Source organism: Stegodyphus dumicola, chromosome X2 (assembly GCF_044657685.1).
Source record: "Stegodyphus dumicola isolate Sdum_Otavi_A_Nest chromosome X2, ASM4465768v1".
In the NCBI taxonomy this organism is placed as follows: domain Eukaryota; kingdom Metazoa; phylum Arthropoda; class Arachnida; order Araneae; family Eresidae; genus Stegodyphus; species Stegodyphus dumicola.
This window is the reverse complement of record NC_140781.1, coordinates 41,549,774-41,574,735: the sequence shown is the minus strand read 5'-3', so window position 1 is coordinate 41,574,735 and position 24,962 is coordinate 41,549,774. Positions and strand designations below refer to the sequence as shown.

Sequence of the window (24,962 nt, the reverse complement as noted above, 5' to 3'; positions counted from 1 at the left end):
ATGCGAAAAATCATAAGAAAGAAGAAATGCAATTGCAGTATTACATTGTAGAACTTATCGATACCTAGAATTTCATCCTAGATTTGCGAAATGAAACGTCTCTCTGTCAGTTTTTATATCACCTTGCATTGTAAGAAACACTATATGCTATAAGTAGGCATCACAAATAAAACTTTTTGCTATAGGTATGTGTATATTTTATGATAACGAATGGTAAAATAGATTAATTATTGTGTCTAATACTTCATAACAAACCTAAATTTTTCCCAATTTTTTTTCTGCATTTCTAATTTGCTAGGTTTTATCAAACTATTGTATACTGCCAAAAACTTACTAATATACTCAATGCAAACCTCCGTGTGTAAGGGAAGTCCTGCAATTGAAACCAGCGTTATTTAATTAAATATGCATACAGGGTTCCTTCTTACGTCTTTATTTAGGGCTTTAACTTCCGAATGATACATTTTAGAGATCATGAAACATTTTCGAGATCATGAAACATTTTATAGATCACGAAACATTTTAGAGATCATGAAACATTTTAGATTAGGGAGTCTATAAATAGGAAAGCGATTGTACGCTGACGGTTAAGAAAGTTTGTAGTTCCTTTAGAAAAGAATTGGATAATTTAAAATTTCTGCTGTGAAAATGAAACTAGTAGATAAAAGAAAACTTTAAAGTGCAGAATTTAAAATAGAGCGTATTTTTCTGCTTAGTTTGTTGTTCTATAAATTCTGTTATTCTGAAGAATACTGTTATAAGCATTTTGTTTGTTTGTGACACCGCCTTTTGAAAACACGATTTCATTGTCTCCGAAGATGGCATCCGAAAGGAGCATTTTTTTTTTTTTTTTTTTTTTTTTTTTTTTTTTTTTTTAAATCTCAGGCTTTGAAGTCAATGTTGACATAGTTATATGGCTGTCTTGTTCTTCCGTAATTAAATACTACACCAATATCGATAGACCTCGTTATCACTCCACTACTACTTTATGCCAAGATGAATCTATGTAGAGCTGCAGCTCTAGAATACTCCAGTCGAAAGTTTAAGGGATCCACACGGACCCAAAGTGGTACCCGGTCATAGTCAGAGCTAATGTTCTTCAAAAATTGCATTTTCACTGGCTAAAGAGAAATGGATATAGCAAAAGAACATGTATTTCTTTACTTTAAATGAATTATTTGATTAGTTCTGAAATTTTATAAGAAATTAAAATTATTTTTAATGTCAAACTTTTGTATTTGTTTTTATTGCTTCAGGTGCCTAGTTGCTGTAACTGAACGTTACTTTACACCTAATTACTTCGACCAGAACCTTATTGGTGCTCAAGCCGATCAAGAAGTTCTGAAGGATCTGCTTCGAGAGAAAATGCCGTTATTGTGGCAACATTTTGCCCAATTAGATATAGAACTTTGTACGGTCACGCTGAACTGGTTTCTAGCTATATTCTTCGACTGTGTTCCTTTGGAGGTACAGTTCCTTTATTTTTATTTCTCAATAAAAATTTTGTTTGGAAGTATTGTCCAAAAATTTCTCACTAATCAAAATAGAAATATTTTATTAAAAGTTGGTATTTATTTTGTTGTACCAAAAATCAGTAAAGATTTGTTGTTATAACGATTCTAAGAATGCAGTAGTTGTTCACACTAGTGCTCAATTTTAATTGAGTACATGCTGAGTAAATAATATGAGGTAAATATTTTTTCAACAAGCTCTTTTATAATTAGAACTACCGAAAAGATCACAATGATGTCTTTTTCTCCTAGGAAGAAATGGGTGCACGTTAATCATTGGGTGTGTAGTTTTAGTATGTTCACCGCGTAACAAAATTAGAGGAGCCAGTAGTTTAGCAGAATCCTTTCAAAATTTCTTTTCCCTTAAAAAATTATGTTTTAGTGAAAAGATCATTTTATTTGATCTTACCTGTTGTGATAAAAAATCATATCATCCATACCTTTTGGGAAAGGAAAACTAAACATTGAAAAACTTTGTCAACTGTCTAACAAAGCGTATGGCCACATCAAAAGTGCAAGGCGGCCTTTATACCTCCAAGAAATTGAATTAATGAAGCATTCCAGGAGGCTTTCGCAGATATTCAGTACTTTTGCAACTGAAGGCATTTTGCTGAAGGTGCATCGATAGAGGTTGTGGTGTAACAGCAACGTGTCTTCCTAATATTCCCAAGCGTATGCTATCAGATTCAAATTCGGAGACATGCCATCACACCGTACGCTCTACGGTTTCTTTTTCAAGCATCTGTTCACAAGGCGCACTGCATTAAGTCGGGTGTTTTCATCCATAAAACGGCTGAATCGCAGATAGCAACAAGTCCCGACCAAGGGCCTTAAAATATTTTCCCCTATATCTTTGAATAACCAGAGACACATTATGAATGATGTGCAGATCAGTGGCGCCCATACATGATGTACGTTTCAGTGCGGCCCAACCTGCCCAAACCAACCGCAATCTTTCTTCGGCATGCGCTGAACTCGGCTAGTGCCACATTGTCCACACATCAGAATCCCCGATTGCCTGGCTTTCGGCTGAATCTGGACTCCTCAGAGAACGCAACTTAGCTCCATTCGGCAGATTCTCACTCATAGTATTACTTCATCCTAGTTTCTTCGAGCCCTATATTGATAGGAAGTCACTGGGACATAAACAATTGGCCTATACGTGCACGCAATTCTCATGCGTAAGGGCGCCTGCAAATCTTTTGTGTCTGTGTTCTTCTTTCAGTAGTTGTTAAAAGTCATCTTTGCAGCAGAAAGGCATTTTAGCACCTGTTCCTCCAAAAAACTGTTAGTGACACATAATAGTCATCATTTGAGGTGACAACTAGTGAAAAATCTTAACACTTTTCCATTTCTTGGAAACAAATCCACAAGCGAACAATTATACTTCGTCTCACTCCAGAAGCAGACATGATTCATTAATTTCGACGGACTTTCAGTCTTCCTAGGGCTCGTCATGCATTAGTTCTTGGCATTTTGTAATAATTCGACGTACTAACGTGAGGCAAATGCAAACCCGAGAGAGCAGTGTGTGAATTTATAGGGGAAACCTGAAAAAAGCCACTTTTATATAATTTTCGCCTCGACGTCGGTTTTAACTTTTGGTAATCTGGATTTCGAACTGCTTTCAGCATCAGTCTTTTCGTAACGGCGAAGAATCTTTTAACAGTTCAATAACATTTTGCTCTACTGCTGTGCATAAAATAGTTTAACAAAAGCACTCATCTAATTTCGTTGATGAGTTTCCTAACTTAATAAAAGTCACCACAAATTAGAAAATATTAATATTTGGCTAAGCGTTTTTGATTACTAAATCAATTTTATTAGGTAGCATATATAAACATTAGATGCAGTGCAAATGTATTCATGCCTATTACTTATATTAACTTTCGAGTTTCTCATTAGACCAAGGTGAATTAATTAATGGAGTCAGTGGTCAAAAAAGCCAGTACCTTCACATCACCTAAATAAAAATTCAATGTAGTTCAGAATGAAGAGTTCAGACTTTTTTAAAAATGGATAACAGTTAAAGTATTAGATTATCTTGTAACTTTTTTTGCTTGTTTAATTTCCAATAAGATAATTAACAGACGGATTAGATTGAATTCTAAGGTTAAAATACTATATCTCGGAATTTTTAAAAAATCTTTTTCAGATATCTCTTTCATTTAATTTGCGGTTTAGTTTCATTAATATTCAGAACAAAATTCTATTCTGCATGAAAAATGTTACAAATCGAATAGAGTGCAGAAAAAAGTGCATGGTAGCCAATCACTGTAGCTATCAGGTCTTGTCAAAAATTATGGACAGTAAAAATGACTCTTGCCAATTTGTAGCTGCAAATATTGCAGACGCGAGTGCTACTTTATACGCTCTATTTTGGAAGTTGCAAGTGAATGCCAAATACCACACATGCACCTGCTGTTTTATTCTCTTGTTTGATCACCCCCTGAAAGTTTCTTGGCAATAGTCGAAAGATTTTACTAACATAATAGTTAAATTCTGTCACAAATGTACACAGATTGGTCAACGTTGTTGACCATATAAAGAAGCTATTGGACATCATGCGACAGGAATTAAAGCTGAGCAATCTTCGATGCTGCGCAGATAGTCATGCCACATCGAAAGGCCATTTTTATGAATGAATGGACTTTTCCCATCATATTGATCACCACAATGAATATGAGTAATCTTAGCTACGTTGCAAAATGTACTGCGACAGTCTACGGGCTTCTGGCACAGCTGAAGGATTACCTGTCGTTGAAAATTTTATAACTAGTGTAGCAATAAATATTTTATTATTAAAAAAAAAGAACTCCAACGCCGCGCGCGCATTTCTGTAAAAACTACATCCTGCTGTCATCTATACTTTTTGTATTACTGAAGTTTTTTCTTTTTTTTATTACATTTTTTTATCACCCGGTATATGTGTAAGAGTATTGATGCATATAAAACTATATTTAGCATAGTATAACAATAAACCTAATATATGATTAATTGCATTTTTGCACTCTTTTCTATGTGCCTAATGGCCTTATCACATCTAGCGAAGGGCGGTGGAATAAGAAACTTTTGTGAGAAAGTTATTTCTTCCAGCACTAATTTGATTGAGAGGTTACTAGCCTCAAGGGTTGTGTTTAGCAATCTGTTTCGTGTGTGTAACCGCAACATTGTACCATGCTGGAGGGAGGGGGCTGCACCGTCAGCTCTGTTTTGCGTAGGAGAGAAACTAATCAGACGAAGGCTTAGTTTCTGCAGATATACTTGTAGAGTCATTAGGTTAATTGGAAGCAGAAAAGATGAAAAATATGCAACCGCCTTCGCCGGGAATCGAACCACAGACCTCTGGAATACCGGCCCAGCGTGCTACCGTTACACCACGAAGGCACGCTAAGGAAGTGGGAGAAATACCTTATATACTTCTGAGAAGTCTTCCTCTGTGCTTCTGAGAAGAACAAGTTTCTCGGAAATGTTTCTTTCTGAGTTGCCCTTCGATAGATCCGATAGATAAGTGTTTAAGTCAGTAACATGTACCACATTTTCAACGAGTTTGGAGTTTCCAAAGCGGAAAAATGTTGCATAGCAGAAACGTAAACACTTTCGAAGTTTCCGAAACAGGAAAAATTGTCACGGACTGTATTTGTGCAGTGAACGAATGAAAAATTGTGCTAAGCTGTCATAAAAGAAATAACTGTCAGGTTTAATGCAATCTGAATATGCATTGACAGTTACTTTAGATTTCTTTTAAAAAGACAAAACGCATTATAAAGCAAGAAATTATAAAGATAGAACTGTGCTGTCAAAAGCTGAGTGAATACTCTTCCATATTAAACTTCGGTTTTAGAATACATGCTTCTTGGGTGGCGAACAGGCTAGTACAAATGTTCCGAATCCCAACAGAAATTCATTATGCCCCCTTTCTGAGTGGCTCAATATTTTCAAACTCTTATTTCTTAAATTAATATCCATTCAGTTGCGAATGGAGAAGTATTAATCAGAATTTGTATTATTGCTTATTTTTTCAATGAACCTAAAATTCACTACAGAAAAGTAATGCAAACAAACCAGGACTTAATTTCTAAAACTCGAAATGCCGGATCCCTGTGGTAGGTCTTTCAGAATAGCTGAATAAAAATAAATAAATAAATAAAATAATGCACATTTACAAAAAATTTTAATAAAATGTTAAAAGATTTATGAAGATTCTAATAAATTAAGTTATATTGATAAAAACTTGGGTAAAATAAATTAAAATGTCATAAAAATTAAATAAAATAAAGCAAATGTAAATTAGTATATTAGTAATAAATTTTTAAAAAGTATCATCAAAATTAAGGGAAAGCAAACGAAATATGGGTAAATTAATTGTAACAAAACATGGTGCCGAGTGTCTTATTTGGGTTTCTAACTCATTTAAAGCCTTCTTCAATTAGAGAGTACAACAGTAAAGCCCAGCTATCCTGACCAAATGGGTAGAACTCATAAATACCCCTCTTTCCTAAAGAATCGCATTTTGATACCGGAATTTTATTCCTCAGCTGGTCAAGATTTCTCGAGTATTTTGTTTTTCACAAAAAGTGAGACATAAATTTAGTATCTCTATGAACATTAATTTTATCACCTGCTAAATAAAGTATTTGCAGTTATAACAAACATTTCTTTTAATATGTATGTTCTGTTAGTCTAAGCTCCCGTATCAGTGCTCCTGCGTACAAGTCGAGGCTTTATTTTAGGTAAATAAATTTTGCGGAATTTTATGACGTCGGACATATAAGTCAAATAGGAAAAAATCGAGCCACGAAAACTAGTTTTATGCTAATTTTTATGCCTACGTGATCAGGATAACGATAAAGTTTCAGCGGCAATGGAAGTTGATTAAATATGATAAATTTCGAATTAAGATTATTTTTGTTTTTACTTCCTAAAGAAATTTTTTGTTTGATTTCTAAAATAAAGCTTATTTTTCGTATGTTTGATAATATAAAATTTATACTTTTGTTTTTTAAATAAAGTCTATTTATGAAAATTATTTTTTAAGCTAGTATTTTTAATCATTTTTTAAGCTAGTATTTTTTCTGATATTACATTCGTAGTTGTAATTCGAATAACAACTGCATAATCAAGATACCTGTTTTTAAAACTTTTTTTTTTTTTTTTTTTTTTTTTTTTTTAAGTCCAAAGAGCCTTTGTCCCTGAAGGACTATTCTTTCCGTTTTGCGATTTTGCGTCGTTCACTACAAACGGCAAATCACTTTTCAAATGTTGCCACAAAGTATTATCACTCTGTGTTAGATTTAAAGAAATTAAATAATAAAAAATCTGCATAAATGTATGTATATTTCACGCATTGTGATAAAACAACGGTACATAGAGCCATCGAATTTTGAATGACGTAATCCTCCTATCAATATGGGCATGTGGAAGACCAGATTTGAAATTTGGAATTTGTTTTATTATCGATTTCATATTTTGTAAAACTTTAACGAAATTTTGATTAACAAACTCAAGAATTTCAAAGCGAGCAATGGTAACGTTGTACAGAAAAAACATTTTTATTTTCCAGAGCGTGAGTCTCTGTATCGGAAATTCGTAAAGATATGCTCAATTTAAAATTATTTTGCGATATTGCTGTTGAATTGAATTTTATGGTTTAAGTGCGAAGATCGTAATATTTAATAATAAATCTAACACGTAATGGACGTAATTTAAAATATGAAACACTTCAGATATTTTTTTATGTTTGTAGATTGATTTATATGTATATACATGCGGTATATGTATATACATGTATATGTATATGTATATACATCTATATGTATATGCATACGATTTACATGCGGTATACAAGAAATTATGGAAGCTCTCTTTTTTGTGGTTCCAGTAGGTTGTAGCTGAATTTAAGCCCTGATGTAAATACAAACGCCCTTTATTCATTGTAAAGAATGCAAAAAATTTTGCACATTTTCTATAAATGAAACCGATTAATATTTAACAATGAAAGTTGGTAAATAAAATTTATAATTTTTCTTTAATTTTTGAGTTACAAAATTCTAGACTGTGGATGTGTAATATGGGTTTAAGTATGTAATAATATGTTTTCGTCGTAAATGAAATTAATATTTTAATATTATACTTAACTTAAAGCCGCTGAGAGAATCTCTGCTCGAGGGTTAGTCGTTATTTCATTAATGATTGCTACGTATTACTATTCAAACAAACTTCTAATACTTAAGCTATGTCCAGTAATTAAATTAACTGGATTAGATCCTCGATTATCTGAGTAACTAGAATCGTAACCACCTCGGAAAATCGAAATGTCGGTTAATAGTGATTAAATCATACCAGTTTTATTTTATTTTATTTTATTTTTATTTTTATTTTTCCCGACACGGTATTTCTGAAATTATTTATTCGAAATTCTAACAATTAATATTTTGATAAACTATTTTATTAGTGAATACAATTTATTTACTTTGATTTAACCAATAATTAATATAAGACTTAATTTCGGGCAAAATAGTCAGGAAAAAATTGGAATTACAAACTGCATCAAAATTTTCACCACTTGGGAAATTTTGTGAAATTTCTGACATGAAATTTTATAAGGCATTAATTTTTTTTTCTTTCCCCCCCCCTCTTTTTTTTGCCCAAAGGGCATTAGCTTAGAAGTGCCGTTAATTTCGTTTTGACATTTTATGTCAAAAACTTTGAATGTCCGTTTCACTTTTCAAATTGTTGCCACCAAATATTATCGCCCTGTGTTATATTTAAAGAAATTAAATAATGAAAAATCTGCATAAATGTATGTATATTTCTCGCATTGTGATAAAACAACGGTACATAGAGCCATCGAATTTTGAATGACGTAATCCTCCTACCAATAATGGGCATGTGGAGAGCCAGATTTGAAATTTGGAATTTGTTTTATTATCGATTTCATATTTTGTAACACTTTAACGAATTTTTGATTAACAAACTCAACGATTTCAAAGCGAGCAATTACTACCGTGCGCGGGGGGGGGGACATTTTTATCTCCAACGCGCTAGTCTGTGCATCGGAAATTCTAGAGGTATGCTCGTTTTTAAATTATTTTGCGATATTGTTGTTCAATTTAATTTTATGGTTTAAGTGCGAAGAACATAATCTTTAATAAGGTGGCACACAAAACGTTAAGAAAACGTCCCTTTGGACGTAATGTAAAATCTGAAAGACTTCAAAAATTTTTTTAACCTTTTAAACTATTAATGATTACCTTTTCCGTGATAGTCCTATAATTCTAATTAGCTGCAGCACTGTCGCACCGCATTTCTATCAACAAATGTGTCATAGGAAAAGCATCGGAATGTTGCTTTAAAATGTAAAGATACTTGATTTCGAGTCTGCTGATTTTCACTCTATCCATTTCCGTTACATCGTCATCCTTAGAATCATTAATTTCATCACTTTATTGCTCTGCTGATCTGAGGAACATATGATTTCTTCATCACTCAGAATTTGAAAACTTGGTTTGCTGTTTTCTTTATTTATCCGTTTCGAAACGTCACCTTCGGCAATGTCTTTGTATCCTTTTATCCTTCTAAACTATGCTTAGGAATTCATTGTCAATTTGCATTGGACATCGATACTGTCCAATGCAAATAATGTTCAATATGCACTGTAATATATGTCCAATATGCACTGTAATATAGCTGTGCACTGTAATATAGTAGTGCACTGTCCAATGCACTATAATATAGCTTACGTCTTAAACATTTGTATACCACATCATTCATCGTAACGCGAAAAAGGAAGGCCAGTGAATGTTCCGTCATTGTTATAAGAATGGCCAACTGACAACTCTGATAAGAAAATTCACGAATATTACTAACATTCGCTGTACACTCTCTAATGTTATTATATTTTCCCAGGAGCTTTTTTAAATTGACTGAGGGCTCGGTTAATGAAAATTTCGATTGATGAAGACGCGGTCTGCTGTATTTATTACTTGTTAGTTATAATTACATATTAATCATCAGTTAGTAATAATTACATATTATATTTGATACATTATTTTTAAACTAAAAAATAACACTTGCTCTTTCTCTCTCTTACTGATGTGGTTGAACTCTCTTGGAGATTTTTATCGTTCCGCATCCTTTGCATTTTACTTATGAAAATGACTAATTTCATAGTTTCCCTCTTTCTCCTACTAGATGGCGCTAGGAGTAATGTAGATCTTGAGATCTATTTAGAAGGAATATTCGTTCACTGCTCCGTCATGAGAAGCAAATCTTTCAAGCGGGTTTAAAAAATTTGAGATGTATTTTAGTGCATCGAGTCTTAATACCAATCAGGACTATGAAAAATTATAAAAGCATCTGCACTGTTACTTGCATTCCTCGAGCTTTAATTTACCTGTTAAAAACTAATATGCTGATTTCTTCATCCTGCTGTTCTAAAAAATACAGGATCGCTCTCTGGGATAGCTTTCATCTGCTAAATATTTGTAATGAAAGCTAAGTCTGTTTTGAATTGTTGCCTTGATATTAGATCTTTACAATTTTCTAGTTTATTAATCAAAAACACATGTAATTACACTACTTCTAATTGTTTAATTACTTGTACAGCGCGGACAGCGCAAGTGTATTGTAATAATAGTCTAGTTATTAGACTATCAACTTACTTTTACGATCATTGCAACGGCTTAAGTTGCCAAAGCTTAGCTTTGGCTTGCTGAAGGAAAAAAAAAACGTCGCTGGGGAGCGGATAAGGATTAATTGCCAAAAAAAGGAGGCACTGGACCAAGAAACAAAGTATCGTAATATTTCTAAGGTGAACAAAGTGACGCTAAGCAAACGAAAAACTTATAATTCTGCTCCACAAATTATCCACAAAACTAGATGCGCATTGTTTGCAGTTTTTCTTAAGGTAAGGTCACCTTGATGCTTCCGAGATATCGAAATCAGGACCGAAGGCCGCGGCAGAGTGGATGCAACCAAGGCGACCGCACTTTGCAGGAAACTTTTGGAGGCACCGAGTGACAGAGATGACAAAATGAACTGCATGACCCTACCCGGACACTACCGAAATTCATCTTATAATTCCTCATAATCCTGTTTTCCTCTTATAAAAGCGAAGAAAGTCGGTGTTTGGAAGCCTTGAAAAAAGTGCTTAAAACCCGAGTTAATTGCCATCTAAACATATAGGCACTGCCCCGGAATTGCAGAAATATACATTTACAACCTCACATTTTTAAAATTTGCTATGTTCTGAAAGATTTGGTGCAGGTAAAAGCACTAAAGCGTCACAAAAGTCCAGGGATCTAAGACTCCGTTGCAGGGAACTTTTACGATAATTCACTGCACTGCATTTTTTTCTTTGTATAATAATTTGTTTGCAAATTCGCCCATGTTAAAATATTTAGCAAATATTTCTTCAAAAGCCGCTTTATGACGATCCTCGCCTACTATTTTAATCAGGCTGTAGCGAAGAGCTTTCATATTCAAACCAATCTCATGATATTTTCTCAATAAGTAGCGAAGTATCCAAAACTCCGATACAAGAATGCGATCATTTAAAATTTGAAGGAAAATTCACTCTCGTTAGTCACTAACTGATGGTTTCCTCTCAAGACTATGTGTGCTCACGAAATACTTAAAGTTGTAATGATTGCGCTGTCATTGAAAAGAATTAAAAAGTAACGTACTAAGAAATACGAGGGCTATCCAGAAAGTAGATTACGTTTTGGAATAAAAAAATAAACAAAGTATAGGAAACAAATTTTATTATATACAGATGAAAGCCACACTCAAATACTACTTTTCTACATAGTCACCATACAAATTAAGGCATTTATCGTAGCGATGTACGAGCTTGGAAATTCCTTCGTCGAAAAATTCGGCCGCCTGCGCCTTCAACCACTTCGTTACCTCTTCTTGCAGCTGTGCGTCGTCATCAAAACGCTGCATAGCCAGCCACTTCTTCATTGCTGGGAATAGGTGGAAGTCGCTCGGTGCCAGGTCGGGACTGTACGGCGGATGAGGAAACAACTCCCACTTGTATGTTTAAAAAATATCTCAGTTTGGTATCATCTGGTTTTCACATATATTTACTAAATAATTGGCGATCGTCTTTCTTGACAAAATAGAATAGCTGTTGCAAAACAATGTTGCAAACCAAAACAGCATGGCGAAGTAATTTTCAGTTTGAACTTCAAAATTACGAACTAAAAAAGTCCATAACTTATTTAAATCTCACATGTAAACTCTGAGATAAAAGCTTAGTAATGTGAAAATTTTCTTCTTAAATGTCAGATAGTAAGCAATACTATGTAGAAATTCTGAATATCAAATGAAATATGCTACCAAAAATTTTCGCTCTCTCATTTCAATATGAATCAATCTCTCTTTCTCTCCTCGCCCTAAGCAGAAACCTATGCAACTTCGTTAATTTGTAACTGTTATGCTTTTACATAGTTTAACATCAGTAAATCTCAAGCGTAATCAATTATTTTAATGATTATAGGAAAATTTTTAGAATCCCTAAAGGTAGTTTTTCTGAATAGGCATTTTTTTCTCGTGGGCTTTTATTTGTATGACCGTGTTTCATGTGGGAAATTATGATTGCGGATTTTCTTCTGTGGTCTTTTTTTCCTGTGGGCAATTGCTGTGTAGGCTCTTGCCAGAGAACCAATGAGTTATTTGGAAATATAGGTAAGGAAAAGTGAAATTTCTAAACTATTCATGTGGGTTACAGTATTTTACCTCCGTTCACTGACTTCTTAATGCATATCAGATTTCAAAATTTAGACATACCAAGTTGTTTATACTCTTTCAAGTACCGCGCTTTTAATGCCTAGCTAATAAGTAACAAATATCTTATTTGGGACTATAAAGGTTCGAAAACCTATTATCTGTGTGATTATGCATAGAAATTCTGTTTCTAATGCTCTTCGATGACAGGGTTTGATATGAAGGTTCTGCAAAGTATGTTTCAGAAAATTTAATCGATATTAATCATCCAATTTAGTAATATTGTATGCCAATAGATGGCGCTACTATGCAAGACTGTTTGAAAGTTTAAATATGAATTTCCTCCTTTTTTTTTATTTCTTTTTTTTTTATATAAAAGCTAGATACGAAAGCTAACGGATATGTAAAGCTTGAATGACTCTTTAAGATTTTATTATGGGTGGAATGTAATTTTTATTCTCTGTAGAAAATTATAGTTTCTTTCGTAGACCTTGAAAAACGTGCTGAAAATTTCTGCACGCTAATTCGTTCACTCCCCATGGAAATTAAATTACCCTAAGAATATGTATTTAGAAACAAGGAAGTAAAAACCAGTATTCGATTTGAACGGGAAAATTTATATTCGTGTTTAAAAAAAATGCTCAAAGTTCAAATACTAGTTTACTATATCTAATACTCTTGTTCCTCATTCATTCAATATTTAACGTCGACCTAATTAATGACCGTAACTAACCAGGAAATCCTGCTTTTATCCATAAGAAAACGAAAAGCACTTTTATATGGTTTTTATTTAATGTTTAATTCTAAAATTGATTTTTTTCCGAAAAATTACTAGTGATTAAAATATGTATTAGGTTTTTGTTTTTCCAGTCTACTTTAAATAAACCAGACATAAAAATTTTACTAGCACTTAAAACATAATTCATTAATTCTTCTTTAAGAATTTTCTGCCCTCTTAAGCACCTTGGAAATAGTACTTTTTCTGCTCTGTTGTGTCATTTACTTCACACGTAACTTCTTGCCTGATTGTTTTCTTTTGAAAACTTTCGCATTTATATGGCTTATTTATATAAAATTTAAAAATAGCGCGAATATTCTGTACAGTAATGTTTCACAGCCTAGTTTTAAACCAATAAAACTGATATTAGCAGAGTTCCTTTTACTGGAAAATATATAACTTAATTAAAACTGAAATTGAATTTAACAGAAAACTTACTTATTCTTCTTGGCTTTAAATTAAGCTGTGTCGTCGTATCTTTGTCAAAAGTTAGAATGTACGCATAACAGTATCGTTTCACGTTAAAAAAAGAAATAAAAGGAGGTCCTTGAACTAAAAATTTTTTGCGTAATTCTTTTCGGATATGAGTTGTCTTCAATATTAAAAATCAACAAACTCTTCAAATAATAGCATTATATAATATATATGCGCAAACAAATTTGATTTTTTTATATGGTCATCTTGAATAAAATTACTGATTAGTAAAATGCTTTCCTAAACTGAATGCAAAAAGTTTTATGCATTTGCATGTAAAATTTGCTGAAAAATTTATAATTATTAGTTTCGTGGAGCAAGCTAAAATAACATTTGCTATTGCATCCAATTTGGAGCCATTAATTGCCAAAACCAGCAGCTTTTGCTCGATTATTTCTCACTAAATCTGGATAAAAATGTATTCATATTTGTTCGGCGACATCGCTAAAAAGAGACTTGAGTCATCAAATTCTTTCTGTTACAATTTCGTGAGTTTTGCATGCAAAAGTATGGAACTTTTTGTGCTTATCTTATAAAAGTACAATGGACATTCTATTAACCAGATTTTCTGCTCAACGGGAACCATATAAAAAAGTTAAAGTTTGTATTTTTACAAAATCCTATTCCCTAAAGTTAATTCTCTGGCCTATTTTGAGAAATTATGTAATTGGGAATATATGTTTAAGATCACTATTTAAGGGGGAGCGAAGGCTTATAATCATCTTTTCGGACACCCTGTTTATAAGTGAAACAAGATAAATATTAATTAATGTATGTCTGAGACTCAGACAAGGATAGAATATAAGAAAAGGCATTAAAATCAGTATAAAACGCTGCCAATAATCGAAGATGACAAATGGTTGCGAAAATAAAAGTGTTAGAAGAATTTGTTTTCATACATTTTTGATAAAAGTGCTTCATCCCAGGACTTTTGCCCAACTACATACAGTACAACTTACTGTTACGTTATTTTCTTCCTTCACGTTCGTACGCGGTTCGTAGATTTGGAGTGAATAACGACGACACTTGATGAAGTATCGAAACACACTTTATTGGCCAGTATTGTCAGGACAGCTCCAAAATCACTTTACAGTCGTCGAAGAACTACTATAAACACGCTGACACAATCAGCGACACAGCCTTCAAGTTATCAGGCTATCACGATGGAGACAGTTTCACCGCAAAGCACCAGAGCACGGCTCCCGACTCTTCGGTTCAGTCGTTTCCGGAGCTCAACACGCTCTCGACGATGCACTAACCGCTATAGACTAAGAGACTCCTTCGGTGCACTCGACGACCCACTCGGCATTCGTTGCCCGGCTGTCAACTCGATCGACTCCGCAGGAATTGACTCGCTAGACGAGACACCAACTCGATACTGACTAGACGAGGCACATTCACTCGCCCTCTCGATGAAGCACACACTCACTGACTGCGGACCAGCAGGGTTTATATAGCTTTCGGCTTGTGTTCGAGAACATTCTGCGGTAAGAATTCGTTTCAGAAGGTTCTCCATCCGTCCATGGTATATCGCCAATTTTGTCGCCAAGTGAGCGATTTCTCGCCAAATGTGGCAATCTGCCTTCCCTGTCATTTTATAGCAACCCTAAAACTGCTTTCTGGGGAAGCTATCTCACCACCCCTTTACATTTCGTAACATTACTTATAACGAGCCCTGATTTAACGAGGAAATTGAAAATACTTGGTTAGTACAATAAGAACATAATTCTCTTTTAACGAGTAAACCCGGTTATAGAGAGCAATATTTTTGTGATTCATAAAATTTGTATTGACTTCCATCTCTCCAGCTCAGCTAATCCTTTCTTCCTAAGCACTCTCTTTTGAAGTAAGTTGAACTTCCTTTAAATACTACTACTAACTCATTTGCATTCAACGCGATTCTAAAAACTCATTCTGGTAGGGAGTTGTAAGTGGGAAACAAGAATTGAACGGAAAGGGTTTCAAAATTAACATACACCTTATAGATGAATTGGACATTTCTCATTAGGGGCAAATCACTATGGAAGAAGAAGTAGACGTCTTAGAAATTTTTGGAAATGAGTAGAGAAGAATTTTAAAATCATGTATCTGTTGACGCCTATATTATCACTTCCGAGATAACTACTCCTGAGAATATTGTAGCTGAAATCCAAGCTAAAGCAGATGAAAAAAGATAATGAAAGCAACGATGATATCAATGAATGTGAAGAACTTCACGTTGAACCGCCCCCAACGTACTCAGTGGCATTTGAGTGCACAGAAAAACCTTTTTCCAACTATTTTTCGAAGCTACGGGTGCAAATTGCGATGTTTCTCGTGCCACGAGTCTTCTCCGAAGAACAATAACACAAGAAAGAGACAATAAGGCAGTTCGAAGCAAATTAACCAACTTGTTTTGTACTGTACAGAAATAAAAAATAAAATATATGTCACCCAGACGGTATAGTGGTTAGGAGAGCCTACCATGGTACCGGAGGGCCCGGGTTCGAATCCAGGAGAAGATATGGATGTTTGTAAATGTATAGTGTCGGTGCGACATGGCGGCACTCTAAATGTGCGGCGAGCCAAATGCCCTCTCGTGTGGATTGGTGGGAGTGGAGAGGGGTGGGAGACCCTCGGATCTTCCCCCCAGAGTGCTTTTTCTAAAAATTGGGGATGGAAAATAGAAGTCCAACCTCTCTTCGTAGTAGGCTCTGGCAAACATTATTTCATGTAATATGGACAAGACAACAACAACAAATAAAGTAATATATCTGTGTGAATTTTTAGGATTTTTTCACGAAACCGTTTTTTACGAGCACTCGGTTATAACGAACAACTATCGCAACCCCTTCATGCTTGTTATAACCGAGTCCGGCTGTATTTGAAAAAAACAGTTATGATCGAACTTTCCACTGATCTCTTTTAAACTTGACTGGGAGGGAGAGGGAATAATAAATCAGCAGAACTAATTTTTTTCAAGCTATAATGGGGCCTTCAAAAGTAGCATGATCTTCGACACCTTGACAGATTAATAGACTTGGGCGTATGTCGTTTAACAACAACATATTGGTTGACTGCGCTAGTTGCCTGCATTGCATAATCAAGTGGATTCGGCGACCATAAGACGGAAGACAAGTTCATTGCTATAAACTACACGAATCGATTCCACATTCCAGTTTCCTGTTCAACAATATTTGCAGGAATCGATCATTTCCTTCCGAAAGTGAAGAAATTAAATGGAGACTAAGTAACAGAGTCTGATTTCCGCAAGGACAAAGATTACACGTGCTCCAAACCTCCCCTCCCAACTCCTTTCATAATATTTAAAATATATAAATTTTACACACTTTTTTCAGCTCAAGGTTTTTAAAAATATTGAATTAGAAAGCAAAACAAAATTTTTAATTTCACATTTTGGTCTTTTTATTTATGTCTTTCTTCAAAACACTGAGCCATTCATACTCATAGCACTTCAGACACTGAGCCATTCATTCATACTCATAGGCGAATGATGTCGTTTAGTTGTGCATTGATTTGTAAACTAAAGTTAGCTAATATCTGCTATTGTCTGATCCCCGCTTTAGAAGCATATGCCATCACATGATATGAAAGTCATTTGATTATCATAAGCATGGTCATACGCTTAATTATTAAACTGACAAAGAATTTAATTGCATTATTCGGTCATATTTGTGTAATTGAATTGATTGAAGTTTGTGAAAAGTCTGCAAGCATTAAAGAGTGTTAACAGTGTTTAAAATATTTATTAGCATTAAAGAGTATATATTAACATGAAAGAATGTAAAAAAGTAACATACGGAAGTGTATTACTGAATAACAATGCAATACAGAAAGGACATATAACATTCTTTGTGAGTTTGGGTTGAAAGTTTTCCCTTTGAGATGAACTGAGTTATGGCAGAGCAAGCTAAAGCTGCCTCACTAAAGGAAGAAATGCCTTCCTCGGGGATTTTCTAAGAGAAATCGGTTCTCATTCCTGCTGTTAAGTTACTTGCACTTTAATTTTACTTATTTTATGGCTTTAATGTCCGGATTTTAAACACAAGAAACAGCAGTATGTCCTTTCGACCAAAGTTTGCCTCTTGGGTAATGGTAAGTTGCGCGCTTGCCAGTACTCCCAGGATTGCGATTTATATTGGAGCAGAACATGCAGCTTTTTCGACTTTTACGAAAAGAAATTATCAATTCTGCTGCCGAAAGTATTAAACGAGATTCTCTAGCCTTTGAACTTGAATTTTTCTTTTTGATACCACAAGCTAATCAGTCAAGACATTTGCTGCCAAAAAATTCATTTCTCACTTTCGACTTCACGCCGCAACAAATTCAAAAGCTTCCCAAAGTCAGATTTATGCCCTTTAATTCAATGTTTTTACCAGTTGAATTTTCTGACCTTTTATACTTCGATCGAAATCCTTTCGAGGACCTGATTAAGACTTCCAGAGGTCGTAAGCACTTACAGAATTCTGGTGCACCCGCATGCATTTACACCATTCCCCCCTTAATTTCTTCTCTTTCAATCTTGTTTAGCTGATGTATGGTGCAGCTAAACAAGAAACCTTGCAAAGGAAAATTTGTGTAGTGCCCATTTCTTGTGTCCCTAAACACCCTTTCCTTAATACCCTAATCATGTGCTTAGTTTACTGAATTGCTTGTTCATCTAGTTGGTTGATTCTACCAGTGGATACAATATCGCATAATATTTATCTCTGTCTCAATATTTATCCCGATGTCTCTAAAGCTCTTAATTTTGATTCGAGTTCGTGATGCAATTTTCGCGATGAAAATTTGCATGAAAATGCAGATTTGTACATGCATTTTTGTACCAGTCTTTCACTCTTTCTGAAAGTCCTCAAATCTAGCAGACTGAGCAGTTTTGTAGCAGATTAAAAACGTAACTCATAGCTTTGTTAGCTAATCAACTTACGAAACATTAATATAGTTTTAATAAAAAGCAGGCATTAAAGTCATTACGTTGAATTTATTTTATCGTAAGTGAATTATTTACTCAAAATTAACTTTTCATAAAGGTTACAAAAATTGTGTGTATATTAGACTATCATTGCACTTAAACAATCGTTGGTTTTTAGCTCATTTCCTATTAAACTACTGCATATTCTCCAGTTAACTAATACATATTTTTCTTCATTGATTAAACGCATTATTGTAGAATATCAGGAATAATGCACTGTTGCGTGCGTAAGAATTCGTAATAAATTGAATGCACACAGAACCGATGATAGCTTGATAAAATTTATTTTATCCAAAGAAACACTTCACAGTTTTAGAACTTTCCACAAAAGAACTTGTACAGCTCTTCACAGTATCACAGAGAACAAGCAATAGTTGCACTTCAGACTATTAGAAACGTTAAACACAACAAAATGCGAAGCTCATCTAAAAGGCAAATATCTCAATATTCCGAAGTCGTTCTGAACTAACAAATAACAAATGAGAAACTGATGCTTTCTCGAGTCTTCCATAATTCCCCCCCTCCGCCGCCAAGAAATTTCTGGTACTTTCTGTTTCTCGAAATTACTGGAAAGCATGAGGGCCGGATGCAGCTATTATAGGAATCAATTACAATTATTCATTTACAATATCTATTACAATTATCCAGGGACCGGATCAAAATGTCGCCAAATGGCCACCAAATTTAACAACTTTAGGCGATTTCTCGCCAAATTTGGTGACGAAAATTAGTCGCCAAACACTTTGCCAGCTTTCCGATATCTCGCCAAATCAGTGAGGTAGCCATTTACACAATGTTAAATAGACTTGCCCCTATATTTTGATTTTTTCGACAAAACATCGTTTCTTTGAAGCTTTTCATATTAGATTCTGAAGAAAAATACAAAAATTTCACAAATTCGTAATATTACTCATTTGAACTCAAAACAAAATCAAATACTTTGCAATTTTATTGCAGATCTTACAAAGAAGTCTTTGAAAATTCAAGAGTTATTGCAATGATCTTTCATGCTGGAAATAAGAATACTAACCATTGTTCGAACTTTACAAATATTATTCACGCAAATCAATACATACTTAGTTTTAAATAACAGTAAATTAAATGTAATTTATCTTTATGTTTGATAGAAAAATACAGTGAGCCATAATCTTAAGAATAAGGCAAACGAAATCACACTATAAAGCCAGATTTAAATTATGACTATCTGAGTTATGTGCTTTCACATCAATTATAAAATTTGACGGAGATGTCGCCAAATTAGTACCCATCATTTCGAAGGAAGTTTGAAGAAATATTTGCTCTTTATTTAGTTAGATATTCAGCAATTATTTAGTTAGATATTCAGCAAATACAAGTTGCGCATATAAGCATATGATATTTTAGTTGTCCTACACTCCTTTACAAGTGGGTATTCTCTTGTCACATTTTTTTCACGTTTCAGGCCAATTGCTTACCTTTTTCAAATAACGTCCTATATCATACCAATCAAAGCACCAGGATCCCGTAACTTTAAAAATATACTGCTGGCCATCCAAAATGCAGTACGAAAAAGGACAAGAGATATCAAAGCCAAATTTGTTTCAGAGATTACACGTAGTATCAATGTTAATTAGTTTGAAATACAGCCTCCTTTGAGGTGAAGAAGACAAGAAAATCAGTAATGAGTGTTTTCTCCATTTTTGCAATAATCCCTGCTACACGCCGCGGCCCTGATTGAATGAGGCTTTGGATATGTTGTCGGGAAATGGCTGCCCATGTTGCCTCCACACATAGCCAAAGTTAATTCGGTGTATCCGCGCGTGCGGTATGCTGAGCTAGGCGTTCTCCAATCATTGACCAGATGTGTTCGATGGGCGATAGATCTGGAAACCAGGATTCCAGGGTAACAATGCAATATAGTGGGTTAAGAATGAAGGTTGATTGTTGCGTGCAATGTGTGATCGACCATTGTCCTGTTGGAGTATGGTCGCAGGTAAGCACTGAAAGTGAGGAAGAAGAACAGGCTGCAAAACCTCAGAGATATAGCGTCGGCTGATAAGTGTTCCGATAATGCGTACTAAGGGGAATCCAATACCCCTCCAGGTTATAACACTGGGCGCAGGTCCATTATGACAATGCATAACACAACAGTCGAACAGCCTCTCTCTACAGTGTTTCCAAACCGGCAATTGTGCTGACAGTTGCGGTATTGCTCTAATCCGACAATTGTGGTACTGCAGGCAGAAGCGTGATTCCGAAAACCCACTTTCAGGCCATTCGGATGTCTATCTTCGCCGTTCAGTACACCATTGCAAACACAAACGCCTGCGGTGTAATGTAAGCGAAGCAATGGACGCCTAGCGGGCAGCATTGGAATCAATATAAACGATGTCGAATTTTTCGTGCAGACACCGATTGTTGTATAACAAACTATATTCGTTATGATATTGGTTGCGGACGTCGAAGTGCGCTTCATTAGTGTTATGCGTCTGCCTTCCCATGGAGTGGTACGACAAGGCGATTGCAATTGTTCCTGTCCGTCAGTCGTTCCCTCCTGCATCCACTGATTCCATATTCGCATGCATGACTGTTGCTTGGCTACGTCCTACGATGATCAATTTCCCGGAAGGAAACTCCGCAATTTCTATCTCAAACGAATCTGCCTTGGTCAAACTCAGAAACGTCCCCGAGTGATGCTCGTGTTTTTCTACGAGGCGTACTGAAGCTGCACACACACACCCAAAGAAAAAAAAAAACTTCTCGAGAGAGCAATTCACATTATTCAAAACGGCAGTCTTTCCTCCCTTTATATGCGGATTGTAAAGGATCGCTGCAGTCGCCAGTGATCTGCGAGTGCTTTGAAATCGTAATAATTTGCATATTCTGTCGCGGTTTACACATAACATATGTTTTATGCTGTTTGGTTGCTTCCTTCATGAGTATCATTTTTGGTGGCGAGCAATTTATTTTACTGCATGCTGCTACGTAGAAGAAAGTTTCAAATTTTAATCTTTTTCATTTGGTTTTTAATGCGAAGGGGAAACAGAGAATTAAGAGTTAAATTACATCCTTCTTTACAAAAATTAAAATGTCAAAGGTTAATCGAAATCATATAAAATCAAGGCAAAGATCACGTGAGTCTGCTGGGATGTCACGCTTGTCTATTACTGTTGCTAAATCTTAATGTTGGCGACAGTTAAGAGTTAAATTACATCCTTCTTTACAAAAATTAAAATGTCAAAGGTTAATCGAAATCGTATAAAATCAAGGCAACGATCACATGAGTCTGCTGGGATGCCACGCTTGTCTATTACTGTTGCTGAATCTTAATGTTGGCGACAGTTTTTATCGAAAATCATCGTTAAGTACCTTGTTCAATTATTAAGTATCTATATTAGTGGTATGTGCAAGTAACACTTGGTACTACTCTTAGAAAGCTTCTGAATCACGTATGGTTTCTACAAGATATTTTTATCCCATTAGTACACTTCTTTTCTTTAAAAAGTCTAGGATAAACTGTATATTTCCGCAATGTTTTGTTATTAATAGATCTTATCGTATTATATATCAGAATTCATAAAAAAATTAAATTTCAAAAATGGGGGGGCAAGTGATAGTCGAAACTGAGGGAAAGCCTCTATTTTATGCGTATCAGAAGTATTTAAAATGTCCTAGGCTAATAGAATTCATAAATAATACAATAATCTGTCACAGAACGTTTTATAGTAGTCAAAATACGAATCTTATTGCCAGATAAGTCGATTTTAATTTTTACCAAATTTTCAAACACAGGAATAAAATAATGGTATCATATTGCTCAAACATATGCATCAATGTAGTTTCATATGAAGCTACAGCAAAATATGGAAAAGATTTCTATTTTTTCTTCTACTTATGTTCTTAACCGTCCCTTAAAAAGCTAACATATTACACAAAGATTATCGGCCTGAAGTTCCTTTTTCCTTTTTTTTATTTTTTGGGGGGTGGAAGGGGGAAGGGGGCAAAAGAGGGAAGCTAGTTAAAGCTCTGTTTCATTTTTGCCATTGGTTTCTTGTTATAGCCATTATAAGTATTAGGTAAATCATTTATCATAATGGTTAATGTCATAGCTTAATTTGCATCTTCTAGATTTATAATTTCCTCGTTTCAAAACTGCAATCCCAGCTTTTCTTTTGCGTAATGATAGTGTTTTGAAATGTCTTTAACTGTTTATCGATACAACGACAGCCCCCTCTTTATATAAAGCAATAACGGAAGAATTATACCTTTGAGATAGATATATGCACATGAAAGGTCGGCTACCTATAGCAAGTTAATCGCGCTCAGAGTTAAACTGGACCCTAACCCTTTTAAGTAAAGAATAAATTGTTAAGTTAATGGACAGAAGAAAACTTGTCATTTGAAAAAATCGGGTTTCTCCTTCCCTCCCGTCATTGAAATTAAAACTTACTTAATAATTATAGAATTTAAAATAATTAAAAGTCGATAATAGGTAAAATCTCTCCATAGTTCTCATTTACTGGTGTGTTTCTCCTTTTGTATTGCAGTGTACCCAAGTTCTTATATTTTTATCGAATGACTATTTAACAATAATAAGAATTATTTATTTAAAATAGTTTAATTTTTAATTATTAATTAAAAACTCATTATTTATTTAATCTTTAGTGAAAATTCTTGGATTCACATCTATTTACTTAACCTGCTGACGTAGTTCCAGAAATTTTAGAGAAATATATATATAAGTAATTCGTAACCTAATTCGGAAATGAAAGTTCATGGGAATTAATATATTAATGTATGATCATGTATGCTTCAAGGCAATGCAAAATCTAATCACCAAGTGTATTTTCATTGATATATGAACGTTCTCTACTTTATTTAAGTCTTTCTGCTGTGTGAGGATTAAAACTAAGTTTCTGTTATTTGATATGCTATATATAATTCGCTGAAAACAGTGAGAATCCGAGTGAATATCGCAGTATAGTTCAATTATAAAGATGTAAATTTATGCTTCAAAGCCATGTCATTTTCGAATGTTCTTATTCTAAACTAAATGTATTTTTCAGAGGTTAGGCTATTGTGTAAAATGCAACCGCAGATAGTATTAAGAATAAAAAACACTTTTCCCTCTTAAACCCAAGATAAGGGGAAACTGGAGATATTCTGCAAAGGAAACGTTTACTCAGATACATGTAATAGAATTACAAAACAGCTGGAAGGAAGAGGGAACAGCTGAGACGAGAAGGGTAAGATATTTGATGCTACAGCAGCGGATACACACACTACTCGAAAAAACGTGATGACCTTGTCACTCGGAACCAAATATCATCACGAAGACGAATACTGATGGTTCAGCAAAGCTATAGTAATGAATTTAAAGCTTTTCCTGAGAAGGAACTTTCTGAAGGGTCAAGATTGAAGTCTAATGCGCAATAACAAACACCTTGACGCTCCATTCAATAAAACTTCTGATGGCTAAGTTCGCAAATCCAGTCGAAAGCTTTTACGAGTTCACTTTTATTCGGATAATCATATGAAAAAGAGAATTCCTGTTGAAAATGTTTAAGGAGTTGAATATCTATCGATTACCGTTTAAGTTCAAACTTTACCGAATGCATAAAATTAGCCCATTAATTAATTTTGTTCGGTGTTTGAGCTATAGCAAATATACAAAGTCTTTCGTTGCTTCCATGGAGGATAAAGAGTTTTTCCGAAATGTTTTTAAAAGAAAGTGAGGTTGTTTATATGGCAAAAACTGACCAGCCGAATTAAAGTCTATTATTGCTGACAGCAGGTAATGCTAAAAGCATTCGCTACAAGAACAACAAATTGTAGCTTTCCAAAAATTTTGCTGCATGAGAGATCTCCTAGAAAGGTCGAGGATACTTAATTCGACAGCTGTTAGCCGAACGAGCATTTACCCGACAAGTCTGTTTAGCTGGCAAAACATTTAGTCACCATCTCCTTTTAGCGGACAGGATATTTAGTAGAGAGCACGTTTAGTAGCCGACACGAACAATTAAATGAAAACATGCAGCTATGTTTTAGTAAAATCTTATTATTCGACCAAGACGGCTCCTGTGGCACACAGCGAGAAAGTTTACGAACAAGTACCATGTTATTTATCTTAATACTAAATTTAATATAAATATAAAATTAGGTATTAAAGCAACTTTAGGTGTGGTAGATTTGAATAAACTCTATCGGTTTTGAAGGCGGTGAGACATAGGTCTTTCCTTCTCGAGAGAAAAAATTTTTGCGGCAGATGCTCGGTTACTCAGCTCAGGTATCAGCTACCTTAGGCAGATTTTTACTGTAACCTCAGATAGTCAGTATCACATAGATACCTTCTAAATAGGGCCGTTCACAGGTAAAATCCTAAAAGTATTATGCTGTTCAATATGTACAGAAATTTTTACTAATGCCTATGAAAAAGCAAGTAATTTAGGAGGAAAACTAGTGTTAGCTGCACATATCGTATATTGTGTTTATTCAAAAACTATACCTTAGACATAGT

General features: G+C 34.5%; 1 protein-coding gene across 7 annotated transcripts in view; it reads left to right on the top strand.

Moving 5' to 3' along the window:
* The window catches only part of LOC118183197 (uncharacterized), a 509,384-nt gene that overhangs the window by 357,807 nt on the left and 126,615 nt on the right, over positions 1-24,962 (top strand). For all 7 annotated transcript variants that reach the window (XM_085809465.1, XM_085809466.1, XM_085809467.1 and 4 more), the window contains one exon: positions 1,257-1,467. In XM_085809465.1, coding sequence (XP_085665591.1) covers positions 1,257-1,467 — 211 coding nt within the window. The remainder of the gene's footprint in view (positions 1-1,256; positions 1,468-24,962) is intronic.